Consider the following 27,683-nt stretch of genomic DNA (forward strand, 5'->3'; position numbering starts at 1 on the left):
AGAAAAGAAGGGGCTGGGGATGTAGCTCCGTAGCATAAGCGCCTGCCTGGCAAGTGCAAGGTCGTGAGTTTGATTCCTGGTATCAAAAAAAAAAAAAAGTTAAACAACAAAAATATAAAAACAAAAAAGGGGACCAAAGTGAGACTGAAACCCACCTGGACAAACATTAAATCCAGTAGCTCCATGTCCAGCACCTAGAGCAGGTTGCGGGGAGATATGAGCTACAAAGAAATTGCCCATTGCAGCCTTTCAGAGGCACATGTCCTGGCTTCCTAAACCTTCTTCTGAAATCTGGGTGGAAGCATTTCTTGCCCCACAACTCTTGCATTTTGTGTTCCTATAAAACCAACATTACGTGCCTGATACCAACATCTACTGCCAGCTCAAACTGTAAATATGCCGCTTTAGGACTTATCTGCAGAGGGCTCTGAATACTTGGATGGTTGAACTTGGGGAAATGTTTCCCTCTGTTAGGCTACATGAACAGGACACCCTGGGGCTCTCTTCTCAAATGAAGCCTTTCCAGTTTTGCACCCTTGAGTGTATCAAGGGTGAGACTTAGCTGATTCTTGAGATGCCTTTAAGTCACTTTTATATTGTGTTCATGTAAAATACTCGGATTTTATTTTTTGGTGCAGTCTTTTCAGCAGCCACGATCTCTATGGCCCTAAGATTACAGGTGCTTCCTTTCTGATGAAACTGCAAGATTTCCAAATTATTTAGTTATGCCATTTAATACTGATTTTTATTACAGAATTGGCTAAAATCTGCCAGCAGCACTCATGCCACAATCTGAACTTTGGGTTGTCTTTAAATTTTTTCCAGCAGATTAATTAGTCTGCTGCTCTTAATCTCAGTATGCTAAAAAGTCTCAGAACATGGGGAAAAAGATAAATTTTCTGCCAGAGCATAGCACAGATGGCTTCTTGGCCAACTGCCAAAATATTCCTTGTTCCCTACTGAAACCTCTTCGGCCGTGCCTTTACTGTGTGCATTTTTATCAGCAATCTGGTCTTCTGAGATCAGACCAGAATCTTCCACTTGGTGTGGCTAATAGCTTTCTGGGGCTTCTCTAGCTGGTGTCTACAAACCTTCCCAAACACCTCTCATAAAACGTTGTTGAAGGCTTTGTCAAAACCACATGGTCAGGTACAGTTGCAGTCACAACACACTTCTCTGGTACCAAAATCTTTTTTGTCACTTTCCTGTCACAAAATACCCCACACTTGCAATTCAAAGGAGGAGAGTTTTACTTTGGTTCATGTCTGGTCCATGGTTGGCAGGCTGCAAAACATAGACATGATGGCAGAGGAAAAGGTGCTCAATCCATGGAAACCAGGGAGCAAAATAAGAACGGAGGAGGCAAGGATGTGAATACACCATTCCAGGACACATCTCCAGTGGCCCTCCTTCAACCAGACCTCACCTCCTAATACTGCCTTCTGCTACTGACCTTGTCATTGGATGAAACCACTGATCAGTGTAGTACCCTTGCAGTCCTATCACTTGCCACACACATGAGAATTTGCGGGGAGGGATTTTTAGATCTAAATTATAAAAGACGCCATTCACAATGTTTACATTCCAGCTGTGAATATTTAAACTCCTTTTCCTTTATCTGTCTCAGACCTGTATGAAAAGAGCATATTCAGCAGTATCATCCCAGAATGGAATCAGTTTTTGCAGGGATTAAACAGAGAATTGTCCAGCTCTAGATTCCCAATGTGTATCTTGTTATTATTATTATTATTATTATTGGCTTTTGTTTTTTTCCCAGTACCAGGAATCGAACTCACGACCCTGTGCTTGCCAGGCAAGCGCTGTGCCACTGAGCTAAATCCCCAGGCCCCCAATGTATGTCTTGGTTTTAAAGCTACATATAGAATTTAAGTTCTATTTAAGGTTTATATTCCTTTGGTATAGTTTTCTTATAACTTCCTGCTGGCCAGTTGTGGAGTTCCTAAAACATAGCACTCAATTATAGAGTTTGGAATACAGAGAAGAATAAAACACTAAGTTCTTTCAAACTTTCTCTATTTCACTATAGTCCTTAATTTTAATCACATTTCCCCCTATCTTTGTAGATAACCCAAATAAAGAAACAGAGGAAAGAACAGGCATGATTCAGAATTCTTTGTTTTCAAGGAGAGCTACATTGAAATAAAAGGAACCATGAATAGCTATGGTGCCTAATTCCCTATTCAAGCCTCCTCTATTCATTTTCTTGAACAATCGTGTTCAGAAGCCAGAGCTCAAGCCAGAGTTCTTCCAGTTTCCCGCTGGACTCGTACAGGCCCTTGAGCACTGACCTGATGGACTGCTGTGTCAGCAGCTTCAGGTTGTCCTTGCTTCTGCAAGGAAGAGTATCACTTGCGATCTTCATTCTACTTACACATTTGTACTATGGTTCCCACTGCCTAGAATAATGTACCCACAGGGGCCTACTTATTCTTAATCTTGTGAATGCCTTTGCTAAAATGCCACTTTTTTGGTGAAGTCTCCCCGATTCTCCCACTGACAATGGCATCCATCCCTCCCTTGTTCTCCATTACCTTTTGCTTGCTTTCGTGTCCTCTTCATTAAGGTTGGTGATCTTTTAAAATAATATGTAACACGATTTTTATGTTTATTGTTTGGGGGGAGAATTTAGTACATGTCAATGTCAAGCCCCCCATCTTTTAAGTGAAGGAATATTTAGAATATTTTAAGTGAATTTTTTGTGGTAGTGAGAACTGAACTCAAGGCCTTCACACAGAGCTATGTAGTGCCATCCCATTTTATTTTTTATCCTAAGGCAATGTATCACAAAGTCACTAGTTTGCCCAAGCTAGGCTTGAATTTATGATCTGTCTGCTTCATAATCCCAGAATGCTGTCATTATAGGCAGTTAGCACCATGACATGTTTGAAAAAAACATTTTTAAGTGAAAGAATATTGAGTTATTTATAGCTGAGCTTAACTCTAATGGCCTGCCACAATTGTCCTGTGGGAAGGACTTTTTGCAACAAATTATATAATGTGTGGGCTTATGATCTATTTTGACTTCAACACTGGAAATTGCAAAAGCTCATGTTAAGGGAAAAGAGGTATTTGTATGTTTGGTCTTAAAAATACATGTTAAAAGTAAAAAGTTTTTGTGAGTTGGTCTGAAAGGAGATTACTTGCTATAAAAAATAATGAGCAAAGAATAAGAAGAAATAATTGTCTTTAGTTAGTAAAGGCAACAAGTACTCTAAGGCCAGGGAGTGAAGAGACAATCTACATAATGGGAAAAATATTTGCAGGCTATTCCTTGGGCAGAGGAGTGATATCTAGAATATATAAAAATCTCAAAAATTTAGAAATCCCAAATAAAAGACTCAATCAACAATGGACACTTTAAGTGAACAGAAACTTCTCAGAAGAAGAAAGACAAAAGGTCAGTAAACACAAAGGAATGCTCAACACTGCTGGCATTAGAGAAATGCAAATTAAAACCACTGGGATTTCATTTATTCCAGAAAAAAATGGCTGTCATCAAGAACACAAATAATAACAAACTCTGGTGAGGCTGGAAAGAAAAAGGAAACTTTTAACATTGTTGGTGGGAATGTAGAGTAAGCATTGTGAAAAGTAGTACTGAGACTTCTCAAAACACTAAAACTAGAAATTCCATTTACCTATCTGTTTCCCTTCTGGGTATCTTTCTGAAAGAGTTAGAGGCATCATATCACAGGGATACATGCATAATCATGTTTATAGTAGCACAATTCATAATAGATAAAACTTGGAAACTGCCTACATGTCCATCAACAGATGAATGGATAAAGAAAATGTGTTTATACACAGTGGAGTACTACTCTGCAACAAAGAAGGATAAACTTGGGTCATTTACAGGAAAACTGATGCACCTTGAGACTATAATGTTTAAATAAGTAAAGCAGACACATGAGCTTAACTGTTGCATGGTTGCTCTTGTATGAGAAACCCAAAATATAAATAAAGAGCAAAATAAGAGATGGATAATAGGACGTAGAGTGATAGATCTTTCTCAGATGGGGAAGGGACAAAGAGATGGAGGGAGGTGGTCATCACTTCTTATAGTTACTGTCTTAATTTAATGATTTTTTAACAGGTCTCTAAACTAGCTGGTGTTTTGGTCAAGTACGGTATCAAAAAAGGGGACACTGTGGTCATCTACATGCCCATGATTCCACAAGCAATGTATACCATGCTGGCATGTGCGAGGATAGGAGCTATCCACAGTCTCATATTCGGGGGATTTGCATCCAAAGAACTAAGCAGTCGCATTGATCATTCAAAGGTAAGTGCTTTCTCTGGGGAAATCAAATTGTGGCTACCCATGGAATAGCCACACTAACCTGTGGAGAAATCAATCAAGACTTTACCCTTTGTTTTTCCTTACAAACAGGATAATTAAAATTTATTCTTTCTTTGATGTGTGAGCATTAATCAAACATTTATTTTTGAGTTAGTTCTATGTGAAAGAAATCTTTCTAGGCCACCACTCAGCTCTGCTGTTGTAGTTTTAGAAAATGAATAAGCAAATAGGTATGCCTGTGTCTCAATAAGACTATGCCACAAGATCCCTAACTAGAGGAAGTAGATCCCTAATTAGAAGGAGAATTTTCTTTTCGGTTGGATGGCTAAGGAAGGATTCCTGAAAAAGGAGAAGATTAAGTTAAAAATCTTGGCTGAGATTCATGTAGTTTAAGAGAATGACGCAGTGGATCCCCCAAAATGGAGAAAGGACACAAATCATTCAGAAGAAGAAAGGGTGAGAGTGATTTGGGACAGCAGCCAGCAAGTTAGTGTGACAGCAAAGGGGGAAGGGGTGAGCTTGCAAGGACAGGGTTTTTCTGAACTGTAGACAAATCAATAAAAATGTTTAAACAGGAATGCCATGGTTTAAGGAAGCTAAGAACTGGAAAGCTTTCTAAATGACATGTATGACCGAGAGGGTAGAAGTTGAAGTAGGAACATTTGGCAGGTGGCATGTTTGTAGAACAATAGCAATATGAATGAAAAGCCTCTTCAAAGAATTCAGTCAATAAATGCATCGTTGCCTCAGCAAGGCCATTGGACAGGTCAAGTTTTTTTAAAAAGACAGCGATAAAGACAAGTATCTGACATATTTAGAGAAAACTAATACTTGAGTTGCATATTTTTATGTCATGATTTTTAAGTATCTAGGATATAGGAAGACGAGGAAAGAAGTTCATTGTAGGAAGGGGAGATTCCTGACCTTTAGAGGTTTATAAGGTTAAGATAAGACATTCTTTTGTTTGTTTGTTTGTTTATTTCCGGTACCAGGAATCGAACTCACGACCTCACGCTTGCCAGGTAGGTGCTGTGCCGCTGAGCTAAATCCCCAGCGCAAATTAGACATTCTTAACAGGGAAAAGGTACTAGTATACATGGAAGGTTCCCTGATTGGTTTGTATCTCATTTCATTGGTAATAGACCAGATGTTAACACTAGGAAGCTGTTTTGTGAACTGACTGCCTCAGATCTTTTCTTTTTTAAATCATATTGAATTAGTGCTTATGAAAAATTCCAGGGGGAATTATCAGTCTGTTACTCATTTACAAATCGGTGTGAAACTGATGACTTCTCTGAAACTATAGACTCTAGAAATTCTAGCAAAGATTTTGGATATATTTCTTCCCTTCCAAAACATTTTTATAAGGTATGAGGAAATTTAAAAATATATATACAGAGACAGGAGTTTGCATTTATAACAGATACACTCCAAACTATATAACCTAGTACATGAGCTTAGTCAATAAATGCATACTTTTATGACCAAGGCCACTGGGAAGGTGAAATTTAAGAAGGGAACATGGATGCGGAAACACACATGTGAGATATTTAAAGAAAACCAATAAATGAAGTCTATGTTATATCATAGATTTTAAATAAATAGGTTATAGAAAATATTTTTATTTTAGCAGATAAAGATGAAAAGGATGTATTCCAACAAGTTAATGTGGGCCCCCAAACCCTAATGAAATGTTATTACTAGAAACCTGAAACAGATTGTTTTTCCAGAAGACCTTATTGTATGTGGTAGGTTCCGTATATGTTTTCAGTTTGATATTTAACATTACCTTCATTTATTCAGGATTCTACTCTTAGAGATTGTTACCTACAGCAATTTTACAAATACTGCAGATATTAAAATGTGCATTACATTTAAATACTATCTTAAAAATATAATAAAAGAAAATGAGACTTACTTTTCTTTTCTTTTCACTTCCTTTCTTCCTTTTAAATGTTAGCTTGATGTAGTAGAAAGCGAAAGGTTCTGGAGTCAGATAGATCTGGCCTTCTTTTTGCTTCCACCTCCTATAACCAAGCTATATAACTGCACTGAGTTCCATTCTATGCATATTCAATGATATTCAAAACTTAAAAATTGTATATGCATATCGCTGGCACAGACAAACCTTCCTTAGATGAAATGTCTGGTAACCAGCAATCAGAATTCAAGAATAGATGCACTCATGGATTGATTATGTATCTCTTGAATCATTTATTAGATGTTTCACTTGCTTTGGATTTCTTTGTGAAGAAACACATGCTATAAATAATAAAGACATTTTGTTCCTGCAAATTAATTTGTACTTTGGTTCAGTTCCATAATTTTTCTTGAGTGTTTATGGTATGCCTACCACTGTGTCAGACAGAGGAAACACAAACATAAATGATACCCAACCTTGATTTTGGAGAACTTACAGTGCAGTAGTGGAGATGAATAAGCATGTTGACTACAGTTGGATATCTGAGGCATGCTCAGCATGTATTAAGGAGGGGCAATGAACCGAACTGCTGCCCCTGCCAGGGACACCTTTTGGTCATGCTCACGTGTCTTGAAGAATGACTGGCAAGTTGTCAGGCTAAGTAGCATGCTGAATGTGCCTTAATGACACAGATATACCCAGGCTTTGTGAGTCTTAAAGCTTAAATTATTCGAACATCCTTTGAAAGGAACATAAAATTGCAAATAGAATATTTTGTGAACGTGAATGAGTAGAACAAGAAAAAGCTCAAAAGGGATTATTCCTTCTCTGGACTCTTAAGGCATTTAAAAGAAACTCTTATATAGAAAGTCTTAGAAGTTCTTCCTAAATTGCTACCAAGCTGATGCTGTTCCCCTAAAAAAGCTACAACTTCAGCAGCAACCAGTCCTTAGTGTGTGTGTGTGTGTGTGTGTGTGTGTGTGTGTGTGTGTGTGTGCGTGCATATGAGTGTTCATGTATCTTTGCTAGTGAGAGGCTAAAAGGTTTACATGTCATTGGATCATGGCAAATTCACCTGGCTTCCCAAATCCTTTGGAAGGTATTTTTCACTGTGTGTATCTATGAGTTCAAAGCATCACTGAGTATGTAATTTTGAACAGTGAGGTGAAATTTATGTGGAAGTGATTAATTCTGTAACATTTTTAAGGCTTTATTGGTTTTCAGATGACTTATTCAATAGAGAATAAAATTACTCTGACATTTAAACTGCCTATCTGTGCCGCAAATATTGTGATTAGCTTAATTAGGGTGGTTAAATCTTTCTCTCTCTCTCTCTCTCTCTTTTTTTTTCATTTTAGCCCAAGGTGCTTGTAACAGCCTCATTTGGCATTGAACCTGGACGGAAAGTAGAATACATCCCACTTATAGAAGAAGCCCTGAGGATAGGACATCACAAACCTGACAAAGTTCTCATTTATAATCGTCCGAATATGGTAACCTCAATCTTTAATTTGGTTCTGGTTTATGGCACTGGAGTAAAAATGATTCTGGTTTTGACCATTTGAAAGGAATACTTGATGGATAAACTGTTAAATATGTAGGCTGAATTTCTTGTTATTTCTAAGAAAGATATAAATAAAGCTTACCATCTTCATGCAGAACTAGCTTAAAGTATAAAGCTTGAAATATAGAAATACATTAACATTAATAAATTCAGTTCTATTGTGGTGTTATTTATTACTTTGAGTTTTATAATAATATAAAAAAATACTAATTAACTGGCTAGCATTTGATTTTGAAGACACTCTAATAACTTTGGCCTTTTGGCCACCTTATATCTACACCCGAGCAAGTCCTCAGCTATTTGTGATGGGACTGAATTGGGATTTTTGCAGAATAAAATATTTTTTGTGAAAGAGAAGTTATAAGAGTCCAAAGAATCATGTACAATTTTGTGAAATTCTTGAGAGGTTATCTGCGGGAAATATTTGAATGACAGGCTATGAGAACAGGGTTGGAACTATGTCATTTTGATTAGCACCTTCCAATTCCCATTACCACGTTAAATTCCTGGGTGGAGACTTAGTAGTCCGCAGGTTCTAAACTGCTGCGCTCAATGGTTTTAATATTCTTACTGTCTTGAAGAAGAATTTTAAGTTTTTTTTTTCAGATAACCACAAGCATATTTCTTAAAAACTGACTTTGTTGCCATTTCAATCCAGGAATACAAAATCAACAATAAAGTATTCTTAGGTAAGAGAGGATAGTAGGGTGAGAGAAATATGTGTTTGAGTATATGTACGCTGTTCATATGCATGGATTCTTGTAGAATTTCTTTACTTATTTTTGGTACCAGGAATTGAACTCAGGACCTTGTGCTTGCCAGGCAGGCATGGTGCCCCTGAGCTATCTCCCTGCCTCTCATGTAGAATTGATAAACAGTTTATGGTAGGCTGAGCTCAGTGCTAAGCACTATCAAATGCTTTCTTAAATTTAATTCTCAGAAACTCACCACATTTTATTTATGAAGAAAATGAGGCGTGAAGCAGCCAAAGTACAAAGTCCGGCAAATGCCGTGGTGCTGCTAAGACTAAATTCTGGTTTAATGACTTTTGAACAACAAGATATATATTATTTCTTTCCATATGGCGTGTGGATATTAATGTTTTCTATTTAAAGTTGTTTTCAATGCAAGTCTCTTTTTCTTCTTAAAAGAGATGTGCTCTCTCTCTCTCCCCCTGCCCAAGCCCCAGCCACAACTGGCTTGCTATCTCCCTCTTCCTTTTGTCTCCAGACTGTTTGTTTCCTCTATTGTGACATAGATGAGGGCATTGAATGCCTTTGCCTTTTGTGTGAGACCTACTGTTTAGGCAGTAATTAAACCCAGTTGATGGATTTGCTTTGCGCTCAGAGAGACAGAAATTAGAAGGCTGATGCATCTCATTAACGAAGATTGCATTTTTGCCAGAGGAAGTAAAAATGTGGCTGCTATTGAGATGCCTCAGGCAAGCAATGACAGGCCTGAAAGAGCATCGCATCAGTCACTGTGCTACACCCTCAATGCGTCCTTCAAAGAGCTGTAACAACTGGGAAGCAGACGCATACGGGTAAAAGCTAAGGTTAGCGTTCCTCTCCCTTCATTTGGTCAGATCTCATTTATTCACGCCTACAGTTCTTATACTAAAGAATCACCATGCATTCAAGTCTTTCTTCCATTTCAGACTCATAAAAATCATAGATCTGTAAGTTTCAGTGATCATTCAATCCATTTTTTTTTCATTTCACAGTGAGCTGATTTTTATTGGTCTCTAATTGTTATGTCAAAAAGTTTGATAATTTGTAACTAGTTGTTTTTACCTCGTGAATAAAAATAAATGAAAATATGATTTGCTCATAGCTGACTAGTGCTGTTTATCCAGATGGCATCAGTTAGTGCCTATCAGAGTGGGGCTAGAGAAGCCTTCGGGCCTCACAATTCAACCAAATGGTCTTTCATTCAAATTGATATCTACAAATGTGTTCATTCATGCAGTTTCACATTTGTGATATTCCATTAAAACATTCATTTGTAAATATACCTATGTAAGTGTATGACCTGATTTTGCAAACTGATTAACATACTAGGAATCCAAGAGAGAGAAGTGGCTCAGTTTTGCCGAATATCTCGTAGTCTCTGTACTTAGCTCAAATATCATCTGCATGCAGTGAATGATTATATACATTTTGACTGGTGGACCTCACTAACGTGCAGTTCAGTGGTGCCTTTGTTAACGTGTTCATTGATCATAAAGCTCTGCATGTGTGATCTTGAACTTAATGTTCCTGAAAATAATCAAATATTTAATGGGTATTAACTCTACTTAGCTGTAACTCTTCATTATAGTAACTTTCTCCTAAGTCCTTTCTTACTCTTCATCATTGTGGAAATTTCACAGCCATTGTGTTTAAAGACATCTGTTTCATTTATTTAAAGGCATACCAGTTTAACTGATGACAGGATTATCCCAAAATTTATAACACAGAGCATGGTTCACAGAAAAAGAAAAACATTTCTATCACATTAATGAATGACCCTGAAGGAGGAAAATTTAGACAGCATTTAGTATGTATCACAGTAATTTTAAACACTGGTCATTGTTCTTGAAAAAGAAGAGTAAAATTCTCTTCTAGCCCTGCAGATAATTTGGCGTTCTGTCATTTGTCTGCAGTATTACTCGCAACTGCCCTTAAATGAAGGGAAATTTAATAGACTAGCTGACATTTCATCGTGAAGACAGAACTTCTAAAGCAAAAGAAATAGGATGCAAAAAAAAATAGAACTTAGTGTATAAAATTCTTAGGGCACCTGCATCTGTGAGCCTCAGTGCTAATTAAGCCTTGAGTGTTGAAGGAAACATAACTGCATCAGATTAACTTTCTTACGAGTACCCCTAGATTTGAATAAAACCTGCTTTTGTCAATTCAGTTGAAGCCTGCATCACACTACTGGGACTTGTAAACACTTATCTTAACTCACAACCTTGAGTTTTTTAGTCATAAATCCAATATTTAGTGCCTTACAGGTGTGGATTTTCAGGCGGATGTTCAGACTTACGTAAAGTTAGATACTCTCTATTGTTCCTTTGATGTAACCGCCTTCCTACAGTGCACATTTTCTGTTTTTTTTGCTATATAGGAGGAGGTTCCTTTGGTTCCAGGTCGCTATCTTGATTGGGAAGAAGAAATGGCAAAAGCCCAATCCCATGACTGTGTTCCTGTCCTTTCAGAGCATCCTTTGTATATTCTTTACACATCTGGAACGACGGGGTTACCTAAGGTATTCAATCTCTCAGGGTAACGATCTGTAGTAATACATTTCTTTTACAATGAGAATATCTAATTACTGACCGTAATGCTTACAGAGTGTGCACCTTGATATTTAGACATAAGTTATAGCTTAAAGAAATTTTTTGTTTAATTCTATGCATGTGTTTAAATTTTTGTTTAATTCTAGTTATGTGTTTACTTTTTCAGTAATAAGAATCAAACTCAGGGCAAAAAAACCCCATGTATTTTACATGAAATAAAGTTGCTTTTTAAAAAGGAGATATAGCTTCCATGTTATGGAATTGATTTTAAATCTAGAAGAATTCAATTCTTTGTCATAAATGTGTCTGAGAATTGGCCTAGATAATTTGAATAACAGCAATTTATCCAAATTATTGAACTACTAAACTCAAGAATTTTTTTTTCTTGTTTTGTTTGTTTTTCGAGACAGGTTCTTGCTAGGCAGTTCAGGCTATTCTTGAACTCACTATGTTGCCCAGGCTGGCCTTAAGTTCATGGTGATCTTCCTGCCTAAGCCTCGCAAGTACTTGAACTACAGGCATGTGCCACCATGCCCAGCCAGTACTCAACAGTTTGAAATCTACTTACTATGAAAAGGTGCTTCCGCAAAGCAGTTAAAAGCACCAGTATTCATAAATGTTTCAGATATCAACAAATACCACATTTCCTGGTATCTACAAATAATGCTGTTTCTTTATACACCTTCACCAAAGCATGCAGTGTTTTCCTTCCTATCATCTTTATTAGAGGGCTCAGTACTCAGTGAATCAAGGCATTTTAGCGGGGGAAGAGAATGTCACAATCATTTTCATCCCTGGGAATAGAGATATCCATTATTATTAGATGTCTGTAGCATCAGAGTCTGAAAACACATTTTCTTAATTTTAATTATTTTAAAAGCTAATATGGCACTTAAAAGGAAATTGAAGGCATGCCATCAAAATTTGGTTATTAAAAGGAAAACCTTTGCTAGGGGAGCATACTTTTTTTTTTTTTTTGGTTTTTCTCCGGTACTGGGAACCGAACTCGTGACCTTGCGCTTGTGCTTTTGCCGCTGAGCTAAATCCCCAGCCCCGGGAGCATACTTTCTTGGTGGACAGAGATCATGTTTTATTACATTTGTTCTGCCATCATGTTTTGTATACAGTTGGTGGTCAGTAATTTTTTTTGTTGGATATGTAATTAAACAAGTGCATTTACATAAACATACATGTTTTACTTGTATTGTGATGTTTTAGAACTCTAGTCATTTCAGAGCTAAATATTTTGTTATGTTGAAGATTGAGATTTGTCTACATGGTTTGCTAGATACAATTTTCACCCTCCAGATTTTCTAATTAACTCACTACATAGTATTCAAGTTAACATTAGACTATAAAATAAAAAAAGAGCCAGGTGCTGTGGTGCACCCATATAATTTTATCCAGCACTGAGTGAGGCCAAGGCAGGAGCCTTGCAAGTTTGAGTTCTGTCTCCTAAGAATATTTTTCATGAAAGTGCTGGGAATGTATGTAGCTCAGTGGTAAAGAGTGCCCTGGGATTGAAGATGCAATGCTATAAGTAAATAAATAAATAAGAAAGAAGACCCAGTAAAATTAAAGCCATTCTAAAAATATTACCATAGGAGGAAAACCTGAGTCTGAAAACATAGTATAACTTAATCAAACTTAGAAGACAAAATAAAATAACCAAAAACAAAAACCAAGCATTTTAGCTTCTTTAACATCTCAGGAAATTTTATAAAATATTTGCTCCATCTCAAGACTTTAAAGCACTCTGAAATTCACCGTGGCCTGGACTGGGACCTATATAAAAGGAGGAGGGCTGATCAGCAATTTGAAGCTGATTGAGCCAGTGGAAAAGAAATAAAATAAAAATAATAAACAGACCATTAAGTTTGAAAATGGTGATTATGAATAAGGAAGGTTTTAAAAAAAAATTGCTTTTAAAGCTACCCTAGTTTTCTCTTGGTTAAGGAATCTCTTAATTAAGGGTCTGTTTGTCTCTGGATTCCTTTCAATGCCCAAGTCAAAGATCTTTTGATGTTCGTATCATTCTCTATTATTTTCCTCCTAATATATCACCCAGAAGAGTATATTCCAGTAAGCTAGAGATGCCTTTAATTGCTTGGAAATCTCCCCATTTTCACTGAATTTGGCTCAACTCAATGTGCAGGTGCTAAGTAGTCATTCTTTGTGAGAACAGATAAAACTATAAGAAACCACGGTCCTGCTCATCTGCTCTGGAGCAAATGTCCACGCACGAAGGTAAAGGTCAGGCAGACTGTGTGATTCCTCCATTAGGGAGATACATAACTGTGACAGAAGCAGGGTGGTTGTTTGTGCGGCTGTTTAGTTTAGAATTTTACTTTTACACTTAAAGGGGAGGAATCAGATTTGGCTCAAGGTTAGGAGTGAGGCAGAGTAAGAGTTCCAGAAATTGCACCTGAGAAAACAGAGAGGTGATTTTGAATATTTACTGCAATAGAAATATAAGAGGACGGTTTGGGGCTATGAGAGCCGTATTAAGTATGATGAATTTTGCTACATTAACGTGGAGATGATGCCCGGTCAAAAATTGGAGTGAGAGTCTGAGCCCTCGAAATACACCTGGAGTGGGAGCTTAGACCTTTATGTGTCATCAGTGTGGAGGGCTGGCATTTAAATAGTGGGAGTGAATGTGTTTTGTAGAGTATGACCTGTAGAATAACAAGAAAAGGTAAGTACTTCTTCGTGTCCCTCAGACATACTCTTCTTCCCTCTGTTGGACTTAAGAATTATAATTTTTGAGATTGTATGACACCAACAGACATTTATTCCACTTATTTTAAACTACATTACACATTCCATGTCAAGTTTTAGAGTATATCATATTTCTTTGGTTCTATTTCACTGCCTAGTCACAAAATTTGACTACAGCAGATCCTCAGAGTATTCAATGAATCATCTCTAACTTCTCCAGTTAGCTCTTTGACTTTTCTTTATTCATACAGTTCTCACCTCAGTTGTGCAGTGCCAGCCAGTATTAATACTATCTGAATTTTAATGCTGATATTTCTAGAACACAAGGGCAGGAAAGATGAGCACACCTACTATAGTGAAGTACATTTTATAGCACCATAGTTTGTTTTCTTGATTTTTGACCTATGTGAGGAAAATAATATTTGAGGTAATAAAATATTAGCTTAAAATGCTAATTGCTTATAGGCACATAAAACATACATAAAGGAGTCCGTTTTCTGGTGGGAGTTTGCAGATATATTTATGGCATACTTGCATCTTGGCATATACCAATGGTGGAGTTGTCAGGTTGCTATATGACAGGTTAATCTCTTAGCAAATACTCCAACAATTACAGCTAAGCTGCTTTGCATACATTTTTGTTGTATTGTGGCCTTCTATCCGGTTTGGTTTTAGTACCTGGATTCAATACATTCCAATGCCCTACACAATAAAAAGCCCTCATCTGCATGGAGAGTTCCTTTGGGAACAGGAGATTTAATCATGGTTATATTTATCATCTTCTAGCTTGGTATCATGGAGGGATGTATAACAAAAATAAACCCAGTGCCAAAGGCGAATAGGGGAAAACTGAAGGAAAGCACTGGAAGGAAGGCATAACAGGAAAGTGACAAATAAGGCCTTTTATTCTTCTGTGCATTTCTACAACTTATTTAACTTTTATTTCTACTTGTTATTAGGAGATTTCACTCTTATTCCCTGCTCCAGGGAAAAAAAGAACCTATGTGCGTGCGTGTGTGTTTGCGTATGTGTGTGTGTGTAAAGGATAGAAAGAGAGAGAGGGAGGGAGGTGAATCTTTTGATTTTGTTTTATTCTGTGGTACAATTCCTACAGCTAAAATGCTGAACTTGCTGCATCTTTGCTCCTTATCTCACAGCTGTTCAGATCAATAAAAAATTATACACTTGCTAGAGTATCTTCCACAGAGATAGTTTCAGAGTCATCTAAAAGCTTGCAGCAAGAGATTTTATATTAGATGAAATAGCCCAAATGGAACCATTCCATTTCTGCTAAAATGACAACACTAAGTTCCAAAAGTTTCGAGCATTTCTCTTGAATGAAGAAAGGTATTTTTTACAAAAGAGTTGCATTGTTCACACTAGTTTATTCACTCCCCTGTTCTTTAACTCAGTCAACAAACGTATGAAATGCCCATTCTACGCCAGACATGGCACGGAAGATACAAAGGTGTTATCCTCCTACGGTTCAGATAGGTAGAGCAGGTACAGGAAGGTGGGGAGGTAACGCCAGTGCTTTGATGAGGTTTTCTGGCCCTGGGTACTGTGGGACAGGAAGGAGAGACACACAGTGCAATAAGTATTGCTACCTATCATAACATAGGGACAATATATTGTGCAGAAAAGAAACTATATCTTCTCCTGTGCATAATACATGAAATTTTCTAGGAAAAAGTGATTACTATCTAATTCCTCAAATTTCTGAGCCATAGGAAAAGACCTTGTGTTTAATTAACAAAAGACATGTAAGGTAGGATAGAGTACGCTGGGTGAGTAGCTGCCCATTGTAAGTGGCAAAATGCATGTGTGAATCTTACTGGCAGTGAGACTGGATGCATGTTCCCAGGGGAGGCAGTAGGTGTGCAGTGTCTTTATGTACTTGTGTGTATAAGTGGGAAATCAGGTGCAGAAAGGACTGGAAACTCATTCTAGGAAGAAGAGATGATAAGAGTAAAGTCATTACCATGGCAAGGTTATCATTGGTGTACAGAATTTTTGAGTAAATCAGAACTATTTTTATCATGATTCTCTAAATCCAACCATCATTAGGTAATAGAATTCTAAGTTATTTGTTTGTTTGATTTTTGAAACAGGATCTTATTATATATTTCAAGATAGCTTCAAATTCAAAGTAATCCTCCCGTCAGCCTCTTGAATACTGGGATTATAGGTGTATGCCACCACGCCTGGTGTGGGTTTATTTTATTAAGTATGATATGTATTTCCTGTCTCTTTCTTTTCTCAGCTAGTCAGGTTGGGTTGAAGTACTTGTACATACATGAACACACACATATGTGTATATGTGTAAAACACATGTATGTATAAACATAATTGTAAGATTTGCCATCATTTACACACACACACACACACACACATTGCTTTTAGAACAAAGTTTACCCTGATTTCATTTTACCATGCATCTTTGTCTTCCCTTCTCTTGCCTTTCAATACCCATAGTTCCGATGGTGTTTTTCAAGTTACGCCAACTCAGATTTTCTGTTTTACTTGAATAGTTTTGTGTGTAATATTTTGTGACTTTTCTTGGTCTTAAACAGCAGCTGCGTTTCTTAAAGAGCTATCTCTGAGGGCTCTTTGGTTCTGTTCCTGGGTGACTAGTAATCAGTCTTTAATTTTTCTTGTAAAGAATGACATTTTAAAATACCATGCACTTTCTAAGTTGTCAAAAAGAAAGAGGACCCTTACATTGTCTTATTTCCCATTGCCAAGATGGAATTCATTTTCATGTTTCCATTTGGAGCCCAGATGCTATTTCCACCTGTATCTTTTCACAATCTCCAGAAGATTTTAAGGATTGTGGCCGATCCTACAGGAAAAAAAAAAAAAAAAAAAAAAAAAAAAAAAAAAAAACAAAAAAACCAAACACAACAAAACACCTCAGGAACAGCATCCTGGCAAAGCATAAGGATTTCCTGAGCACATATAAGATCACTTAATGTTTTTACTTTTTAGGATGTAAGTACATATAGAAGGTAATAGCACAGATTTAAAAATAAAATGCAAGAAGCTTGTGTTTTAGGGGTGTTTGCACTGAATAAGTATTTTTACTGTATGCATCAATTTTCAGATAGACTTTAAAAGGGCTATTTGTAGAACCATGTACGGTGGTGTAAGCTGGTAGTCTGAGCTACTCTGGAGGCTGAAGCAGGAGGATTACTTGAGGCCAGGAGATACTATAAACTTGTCTAAGGACAGAATAGTGTCTTTTTTATTTGTGATTAATTTTCCTTACCTAAATACAATTTTTTAAGATTTATGTTTTCATAGGCTATACAGATTTCTCCTTTTTGTAATCCAGTACTGGGAATTGAACTCACGACCTCGTGCTTGTCAGGCAGGCACAGTGCCACTGAGCTAAATGTCCAGCCCCCTAGATTTCTCCTTTGCATTGCAAATATCATCACTTGAAAAATATAATTACAAATAAGAAAGAAAAATATTTTTCTTATTTTATTCATGAATTTACACTTTTAATAAAGTATCCTTTTAATCCTAGTATTTCCTTTTTGATTGTCCAAACTTCTCATAAAATACCTATGTAGAAAATAGCAAAACATCTTAAGTTATTATTGACGTTAGAAAGCATTATCTACCATAATGTATGTACAGTATATTGTCTATGAAAGAAACTGTATTTTTCTCCTCTGTCAAATAAATAAAATTTTCTAGAAAAAATTGTGAAGTGACTAGTATCTTATTCCTCAAGTTATCGGACCATAGGAAAAAGTCTTCTGACTAATTAGCAAAGTGAACTTAGGACAATAGAGTGAGAAAATAGCTGCTCATTGTACATGGCATAGTGCATGTGTGAAGCTTGCTGGCAGGGTGCTCAGGGGCTCTAATATTCCCAAGGTGACCCAGAGAGCCAGCTGTATGCTAATCCTGCCGTAGAACCTGGAAAATAGCTCTCAAATGCCAGCAAAGCTGCATCTGATATTTGCCAGGAGCAGGTGCTGTTGCTAGTAGATAAAATATGTTCCACAGCTTGACACCTATGTTTTATTAGTGGTACTTGAGGAATACAGCAATTTTTATAACTAATGGAAAGTTAATTTGTTTTTTATTGCCCTATTCATGTGTATGTGTGTGTGTGTGTTAAAGTAGCTAAAAACTACAATTAATAGAAAATTCATTAATTAGGGCCAAGTTCACCTTCTATTTAAAATAGTATGATTTTAAACAGGGCAGTTTTATAATCATTGTACTAAAAGGTAAAAGTGTAAAATGCCCTTTCTTCTTTTTTCTTTTCCTCTTTCTTTCTTTCTTTCTTTCTTTCTTTCTTTCTCTTTCTTTCTTTCTTTCTTTCTCTTTCTTTCTTTCTTTCTTTCTTTCTTTCTTTCTTTCTTTCTTTCTTTCTCTTTCTTTCTTTCTTTCTTTCTTTCTTTCTTTCTTTCTTTCTCTCTCTCTCTTTCTGTTTCTTTCTGTCTCTCTCTCTTTTATTTCTGCTTATTCTGAATATTCATATGGTTATGCCTTATTGAACTAATGATACTTTTCTTAATGAATTATTAAATTTGCCATTAGTCTTTCTTTGTACCGAGTATTCATCACTTGATATTGAAGAAAGCTTTTGAAAACTGACTTGTGAAAACTGCCCAGTAATGACTTAACGATCTCTAGGATTGGCCTCAAATCCACTATTAGGCAAATACACTAACATAAGGTCCAATCATCAGGACTCATCCCTCAGACTTTCAAACTCCATCGTTAAAGAGTTCAACTTTAATACTGTGTTTTCATGACTCGCAGTTAGCACTGAAATCAGGCTCCAGTTAGAGGATAACTTTGTTTCCTCTAAGCTGCCTGGTGTATTTAATTATTTTGAGAGATAGATATCCTCATCTTAGTCTACACTTTTGGCACATGATTAAATTTTAATTTTTTATTCACTTAATTTGTTTCTATTTTTTTCTGGTATTCTATCTTAAAATGTAATGTTGAGTAGTATAGCCCACCCTCCAAAGAGTACTCGTTGTATGTAATTTTGTGAAATCCTGACTTTTCTTTATAAAGTCAAGAATATCATGTGAAGATGGATTCCACAAATGGCATTGATAAGACAAATTATTCTGGGTTTACTGTTGGAGAAGTGAAAGAAATAATATATGAAAGTCAAAATAGTTTGATACTTATACAATATCACATACTTTAAACCTGGAAGTTTTCAAATAGGTAGTATGAAAATGGAGAACCTTGTACACATTTTTAATTAGTTTTAACTCCACATTTTCTGTCCTTTAGGGTGTGGTCAGGCCCACTGGGGGATATGCTGTAATGCTAAACTGGACAATGTCTTCCATATATGGACTTAAACCTGGAGAGGTAACCATGATTTTAAGTTTACATTACATGCAGTTTTTCTCATTAACACATATTTGCATTTTATCTTCTTATTATCTTATCAATAGCTATCTTAATATCTTTTTTTTTTTTAGGTGTGGTGGGCAGCTTCTGATTTAGGCTGGGTTGTTGGACATTCTTACATCTGCTATGGACCTCTCCTGCATGGGAACACTACAGTTTTATATGAGGTAAGAAAAAATATTATCACATATAAGAAAAATTACTTTACTGAGAAGATTTCAATCATCCTGAGTAGGAGCAGTAAAATTTTGATGGAGATAGGAGACAGTTTTACATCATCTTTGAGTTAAAATTTAGAGAAAAATAGGAAATAACACCTATTTCAATTGGACTGAAGAACAAAGTCAGTAAAAAATAAATTTTGAATCAAATATAGTAATGGGCTTAATTTCTACCTCTTCTAGATCTCTAGAAAGGATCACCAAATTGATACTAATTTCAGAGGTAAAGAAAAGGAAACAGCTATCATGGACCATTCAACACAGATTCACTTTTTTGTATATGTACAGAATTAGTGGATTTTCAAACATATTTTGTTTTAAGCATAGCTAAGTATTTTCTAAGACTTTTGATAAGAACTTTGAATATAAAGGAGAAAAGACTGTATATTTCTTGAAGATACATTACTGTCACCCTGGGATAAAGTTTTTGAATTTGTAATAGAAAATTCCAGGGCTGGGGATTTAGCTCAGTGGCACAGCATCTGCCTGGCAAGTGCAAGGTCATGAGTTCAATTCCTGGTACCAGAGGAAAACTAAAAAAAAAAAAACAAAAAGAAAATCTCCTTATACATCTGTTCTCTTTCATTTTATCAGTGCTTGTATGAAGGCTTAGACAATATACTCATCAGATATGGATGAGATCAAAATCTTGGAGAGATAACCAATATGGTAGTTTGCTAAATTATCATTCAGAATGGTTCTGGACATTTTGGGCAAGACTAATGTAATACAAACATACAGAAATATTTACATTTTTCTATTTAAATTGGAGCATAATTCATAAATGAAATGAGAGAACTGGAGTTGCTTATAGATTACTGCATTAAATTCCTGGATATTATAGCTGCCCATGTTTCAACCATATGGTGTTGGTAGGATTACTTTAAAAATACTGATCATATTCATTGTTACAACTTGACTGTTTCACATTTAAAAGCTTGTTTGGTATAATGAAGAGGGTTAAAAAATTAACTAGATAAAAACATCTGAAAGAAGGGAGCCAGAATGAAAAAAAAACCTTCATGAGATGAAGGAATTGGGAGGGGTTACTCTAAAAATGATATGCCCAACGGATTTATTTCATAGTATCTTTTGAAATCTAAAGTATTTCTACACATAAAATAAATATTTCTGTAATGCATAGTTATGGAGAGTTAAATTTAGGAATAATAGGAGAAAAATTTACATATCTGTTATGGTAGCAGAATGGGTAACTTCAATATGAGCATAAGTCTCTCACATAAAAAGATCTTTTAAAATCAGACAAAGAATGAGAAGAAAAGTTTACATGCGGTGTCTGGAGAAAAGTGTTAGATGATGTCAAGAAACTCTACACTATTAACAGTCTTCAACTCAATGAGAAAAAAAACTAATAATGAGCTCCTTGTTTCTAGCTTCAGAAAATTCTCTTGGTCCCTTTATAGTTTAAAGGCCATTAGAGTTCTATCCTTTTTAACTGTCTCTGGATACTAAACAAACTTTGATACAAGCATAAACCATCATGTACTCCTATACATCACTTGTTTGATATGATATGAACTGACATGAACTTGACTGCTGGTAATAATTGCCTACTCCCTACTAAATTCCTTGCAGCAGAGTGAATGTTCTTGCTGAGGTAATCATTCCTCCTGAAGCAAACAAAATCTCAATATTGTATGCTTACATTGAACTGTGAGATTTTTTGGTATAATTGTGACAAAGCAGAATTCACTATTCTGAGTATTTGTAACTACTAAGCTGACTTTAGAACTGAGGTACCGTCTTTTCTCCTTGCCATTGACTTTCTGTGTTGCTCAAGTATGTTTAAAACACGATGCTAACACCATCCAGAAAGGTGGTTGTTTATATTGGCAAGATGTGCTGAAGAACATGTAGAATTTCCGTAAATCTTCCTTGTGTGAATGAGTGGATAAAGTAAGCTACATTTTAAACCTTTTGTGCACTCTCCTTTCTTTTCTGCAACTTGTAAATGTCCTCAATTCTCTCTGTTCATAAAATAAATCCTCTTTAGACCTTTGAGCAGTTCTAACTAGCCTGTCTGTATTTTCTTCCTCATTACGCTCTTTGCAAAGTGATCCTGCTTTCATCATCAAACTTCACATTCTTCTGTTCCTGCTTCGTCTCACTGCAGGCTGCTTTCGGTCTCCTTCACTTCAAAGAAGCAGCTACAGCCAAGGTCATGAGTGACTTCATAAGTGGCAAACTCAAAGGGCCCTCTTCAATCCAATTTTATTTTCTTTTTAGGTAGCTCTCAGCTCTGTTGACTGCTCCCTTTAGGGAATTCTGTCTTGCTTAAGCCCCCTTGCCTTTTCTATCGCTCATGCAGTGTCTTTACTCGGGGTGACTTTCCCTCTGTCCTTCCTTACCTGTTTTGTCACTATCCCTAAAGATGCTGCTTATCTTTTATCATCTCATGAAAGTTTTTTTCCACTCTTGGGCTGTGTTCAGTGCCTTTTTCTATCTTTCTATTACACACTGAGTGTGCAGATCACTGAGCTGGCCTCAGTATAGTGAAATAACCTGTTCACATCTAGAAGAGTGTAAGACTATGAAAAGCCGGTCTTCCAGCCCACTGCACTTCACGTATTTAGCACTCAGTGGAAGGTTGGAGAACTAAATTATACTCTCCTCCCCATTCTCTCTTTATGACAAGTGGATGTCACTTTCCTCTCCTGGTTTCTCTCCCAGAGGTCCTAGATGTTGGCATTTAATAGGGTCATATTCTTAGGCTTCTTTTTCCATTCTGTTTACATATCCTGCGTAATTTCCTTGCAGGTAGAGTTGAATATTGTTAGTTAAACCAAGGCTCCAAAATCCCTTTTCTATATCAGACCTTCCATTGGAATGTCAGCTTATTGTTAGACATCTCTGGATGGTCCATATCTACTTTATACTCAAGATGACATGAACTGAACTCTTTCTGGCAAAATGTGCTTCCTTTCATGTGCTCCAGAGTTCTGTTAATGTCATGTCCATCCGCGCAGTCATCCAAATTAAGAACCCGCAAGTGACTAACTTCATTGCCTTCACATCCCACCCTCTACTTATCGTGAATTCCTTTGCATCTATTTTTTTAGTACCTCTTCTCTTAGTGTTTCCTCTTTTTTAAGTCCCCTGTCATGTATTCATGGCTGACAGTCAGCTGGTATTTCATCTTGACTGCTGTTCATTCTGTGCTTGCATTTCTAACCTGAGTTTTGCCTGTGGAATTCAGTTGCATATTTCACATTACCATTAGACAGTACAACAGTCTTTAGGACAGATGTTTCTGTCTTTAGCATCACTCCCTTGGAAGCTGTCTCTGCCATTTTGATTTCTGAGTTCTGTTCAATACAATATCCTTGTATTAATAACTGATGGAACAAGAGAAATGAACTCAACAACTATATAGTAAAAACAATCAACCAAAACTTTTAATAGATGTTTATAGAGGACTGTCCTTTCCAACAACAGCAAAATACATTTTAGTTGCCTAAAGAACGTGTAACCAGATGGACAAAACTTTGGGGCACAAAAAGCAAAACAATGATGGGAGGAAACTAGATTAAGGGTACGTGGTATATTTCTGTGTTAGTGCTTACAACTGCACATGAAACTACACTTACACAAAGTTTTAATTAAAAATAAAAAATTCAAAGAGCTTCTGCCTCTTAAAGACCATCAGTCAGACTTATTTGCATACTACAAAGATGCCAAGTCACCTGTACACACTGACAGGCGTAGTCTTCTCTCTGGCTCCTGGCCTCCAACTCTCCTCAGCAGGCATTCCTATCATACCGGTGCTCATATGAACGCAGTGCTGCCAGTGTTCCAGTGGGTTCCTCCATTAAAATTCCACCTATATTCTGATCCTATAGCACAGTAATCCTTTTCTCAAGGAAGTGTACCTTAAATGTTATATATTACATATTAAATCTTGCACATCACCTCCTCTCTGCTATTTTTATTTTTGCTTTCCTCAAGCAGATAGAAGTAGTCCTTATAATTCCTTTCAGCCATCTAGCTTTCACCAGGTTTACAAACATAGTGCTGTCATTCTGCAAGATCTTTGTGGTCAGGGGTAGTTTTCATTGCTGCCTGGCATGGTGCCTTCCAAGATGTAGGGAAAATTTGTTGAGTGAATGAACCATTTTAAGAGGATTAGTTGACAGCATGAGCAGGAAAACATCAGGGAAACGCACTGTCTGAATGATTAGTTAAAATAAAAGTCAGTTAAACTAAAACTGAGCCCTGACTTGTGAGTAGACTACCAAGTGAAAAAAATACCCTTAAAAATAAATTCCCTTCTTGTATCCCCATTTTAAGCTAATTTACTAATAATTGATATCCATGGGGTATTTGCTTCAAGATTCCATCCTTATACTAAAATCAGTAATACTCCAGTCCCTTCACACAAAATGGTAGAGTATTCACATACAGCATACATAGATCTTCCCATATTCTTTAAAATAATTTGTAATAGTAACTTAATTACTTAAAATGACTAATAAAATGTAAATATGATGTAAGTAGTTATTACACTGTATTTTTAAAAGAATAAGAACAAGAAAGAAGCATATACTTAGTACAAGTTTTTTCAATATTTCTGTCCTATAAGTGAATCAGTGGTTGTGGAACTCAGGGATAGAAGTGAACAATCAACTGTATTTAGTGCTACTTTAGCTTAATGCTATTATTAATTTATTATTATTTTCCTTAGGAACCTAAACCCTTCTGTTAAAGTAATAAAACTCCATTCATTTACTAGTAGACAGAATAATTTAATAGTTCATTCATAGGATTATCATCGGATTACCTTTTGTAAAGAAAAATACGTACAGATAGGTAGTCAAAATTTTATGTTCAGGGTTAATGAATTCTGGAATGTCAAACCTACATTCTAAACTAGACAGTGAAATGGTGTCCAGGACAATCTTTTTCCTTAATGTTGAAAACTAGCTTAAAGTTTGATGTTCTGAAGTATTATGAGATTTACAGCTCCTTTCATGCCAAATCATATCAAGTACAACAGCCAGTTCATTAATAATGTCTCTTTTATTGAGTAAAAGTAGCTCATTTTATTTTATGAACACATAATGAACCCTTTTCCTTCAGCAAAGAAAATTTTTAACATTTTGGAATTTAATACAAGAAGCTCTAATTTTATCAGAAGAAAAATACTCACCAAGGGTTAAAACTAAGTTGGATATTTAGTTTAATTTCTAGATGTAAATGAGCTAGCTGCTTCAAACAAGCTGCATTTCAACAAGAAAGAATACAGTGGATATTTAAATAAGATTTCTTTCTGCTGTAAGGAAACAGCAGATATCTCCATATCAGTAGTGTGAAAACCTGTTAGATACTCTGGGTTTTGGCTTTGCTTTACTTTCCATGCTCTCCAGCACATTCATACTTAGTTCATTAAAGCAAACAAGAACTCTGGGTGTCCTTATTCCTCTGCTGCAGCAACTTTCTTGGTTCATCTTTGCAGGTTTGTCCAGGCTCAGCAGTTGTTTTCCAAAATGGAATTTACTCTGCAGTCATTTACATTTAACTTCTGTGCCATCACGTTTAATAACAGTGCCTTCTAGTGTCTCCATTAGTCCGCTGTTTTCCAAATCCAAAGGAATTCTTCGTCCTCGTCCTAATCAAGGTCTCATCAACATTCGAGAGTGCCGACACTCAGCCCCTCTTAATCACTTTCTTCCTGTCCAAGGTACAGCGCATTCTTCTTCTCACTCCTGCCGCAGGGATTTTGTTTATCTGTTCTCTTTCCCAGAGATACGTGCCTCTTCTCCTTTATATTTTAGCTCAAGTGACACTTCTACAGGGAACCCCACCCTGACTTCTCTAATTGGTCAAATCCTCTTTCATAGCCTTTCAGCACATTGTGTTTTGGTGGTTGTGCTGCAGTTGCAGTTTCACAATTTTTATAAATACTGTACATGTTTGCTGTACATAATGACCATATACATAGTAGGAAATTGGTACACATCTTAACTAGTCTCATCCTCCCCATCACTTCATTCCATTTCCTTTGCAAAAGGTAACTCCTTTGGTTTGTGTTCTTGTTCTTCTGTGCTCTAATTGTACTAGAGAAGGAATCACATTCAATTCCCAGTAATATTTGTTAAATGCTTGAATTAAGACATCAAAAAAAAAAATGAATTTGATTTATATGTAAACCACCCCTGAAGGGGAAAGTATAATTTCAATTTTCTTTTTTTATCAGAGGACTTCAGCAATAACTTAAGTAGGACAGGCTCTATTTTTTAAAGATAAGGATTTACTTTTATTAATTGAACTGGACATGCTTAGAATACTTAATTGGGGAAGCCAAACTTCCCTGACTATTTTAAATTTGGAAACTATTTCTGCAAAATTCACTGTCATTTTTATGAGGAAGAAAACCATTTCTCTTCATATATTCACATCTTTAAAGGAGTGCTGATTCAAGTGGACCACAGTAGAAGTTTGGTACAATTTTACCATAAATGAGGGAGGAAGCACAAACAATTTGAATTTGTCAGCTTTCTCTTTCAGTGAGAAAACACCTGAGATGAAAAACTTAAAATGAGGAAATGTTTGTTTTTGTCTCACAGTTTCAGAGTTTTCCAGCTGTGGTCTGTTGGCTCTGATGCTCTGGGGCTGGGGCAAGGCTGTGTGTGAGTGGGGATGGTGTGGAAGAAGAGGAGGTGGCTGCGGGACAAGGGCCCTAATATCTGCTTTAAGGGCACCTCAGTGACCTAACTTAGTGACCCACCTCAGTCACCTAACTTCTTCCCCCGGGTCTCATTTACAAATGTTCTTCCAGATCCCAGCAGCGCCATCAAGTAGCAACTAAGTCTTTAATACAGGAGACTTAACATAGGACTTTCTTTCCATGTGTAAACAAATTTAGGAACCTTGGATGGTACATGTGAATATGGGTGTTGGTAAACCATGATGAAACACAAATATCCTTCCTGGACTCTGTTTTCTATTTAGTATTTACCTGCCTTTCCAGCTTGCTAGCTGCAGAAATCAAACTTAAAACTGCTTCCCAAGGATAAGCACATTCTTCTGGGCCATTCCTTTCTCTTTGTCTTTGCTGAGTACCCGTCTACAAATGTGTGTCTTTCACATACATTTCAATTTCATAATACATTGGAACTCAGACTTCTGCAATGGCAGCAGTCTGGTTAAATTATTACTTAGATCCAGAAGGAAACACTAGTAGTTACTGTTCCCCCTAAAACTAACTTAGAATTAAAGCATAAATTATTTGATATTGCTATAGTAATTAGCCTTTTTATGTAATAATAGTCTGCTTTAGAGTTCTCAAAAAAAATACCAGTATGCTCTTTGTCTTGGTTACTTTTTTCTTGCTGCTGGGACAAAATACCTGACGCCCAAAATTAAGGAAGGAAAGGTTTATTTTGCTTACAGTTCATGGAAGTTTCAGTCCGTACTTGGCAGATTATAAGGCAGAGTGGCACATGGCAGAGAGCTACAGCTCAGGGCGGCAGAACACAGCTAAGGCGCAAGCACACACCAGGGCGGAATGGGGGAGGAAATGTCCTCAAGCACTCTTTTCCTCTCCCTTGCTTATGCAAACTATCCACCCCAGGGCGGGTGGAGCTTTCACACCCACAATCATTCAACTCTAATAGCCTGCCTCATGGTCTCAAGAGGCTTTGGAGGGGACACACAGACATAAACCATAACACTCTTATTTTCAATTTCTTTGCATTTTCAAACTGTATGCTTGAAGCAACATGCCATTTCAGTAAATTCTTTGCTATTCTCACTAGATTAACTAGGGGTGGCTAGTTGCTATTAATGCAACGATTAACTTTGATGCTATATACTATAGTTTGTCTTCTTAGACAATAAATTGGTTAGAGAAGATAGAGGATTTAAGATTGTAAAGTATGGCATATGAGCATGGCCACTAGACTGGAAATATTAATATCTGTTTTATTTACCTTGCCCTGCCTTTTGCTACCTACACAATCATGGGCAAAGAATTTCAACTTCTTTAGGAACCCTTAACATGACAAGGGTCACATATGTTTTCTATTCTTTCAGTTCTGTGACTCAGTCCTGTTTTTAGTTTCCCCTCAGAATATATATATTATTTAGTAACTTGATCTAATTTTTTTTTTTTTTTTTTGCTTTTTGGTACCAGGACTTGAACTCAGGACTTTGTGCTTGCCAGGCAGGCACTTGTGCTGCTGAGCTATATCCTCAGCCCCATTTGCTCTAATTTTTATACCCAAAGATAATTC

At 36.5% G+C, this 27,683-nt stretch overlaps 1 protein-coding gene across 3 annotated transcripts in view; it reads left to right on the forward strand.

Moving 5' to 3' along the window:
• The window catches only part of Acss3 (acyl-CoA synthetase short-chain family member 3), a 158,896-nt gene that overhangs the window by 53,942 nt on the left and 77,271 nt on the right, over nucleotides 1-27,683 (forward strand). For all 3 annotated transcript variants that reach the window (XM_005374372.2, XM_013517967.1, XM_005374371.2), the window contains exons 3-7: nucleotides 4,115-4,303; nucleotides 7,601-7,735; nucleotides 10,918-11,058; nucleotides 19,088-19,168; nucleotides 19,282-19,377. In XM_005374372.2, coding sequence (XP_005374429.1) covers nucleotides 4,115-4,303; nucleotides 7,601-7,735; nucleotides 10,918-11,058; nucleotides 19,088-19,168; nucleotides 19,282-19,377 — 642 coding nt within the window. The remainder of the gene's footprint in view (nucleotides 1-4,114; nucleotides 4,304-7,600; nucleotides 7,736-10,917; nucleotides 11,059-19,087; nucleotides 19,169-19,281; nucleotides 19,378-27,683) is intronic.

Source organism: Chinchilla lanigera, unplaced genomic scaffold (assembly GCF_000276665.1).
Source record: "Chinchilla lanigera isolate Chin_1 unplaced genomic scaffold, ChiLan1.0 scaffold00004, whole genome shotgun sequence".
NCBI classification, from domain to species: Eukaryota; Metazoa; Chordata; class Mammalia; order Rodentia; family Chinchillidae; genus Chinchilla; species Chinchilla lanigera.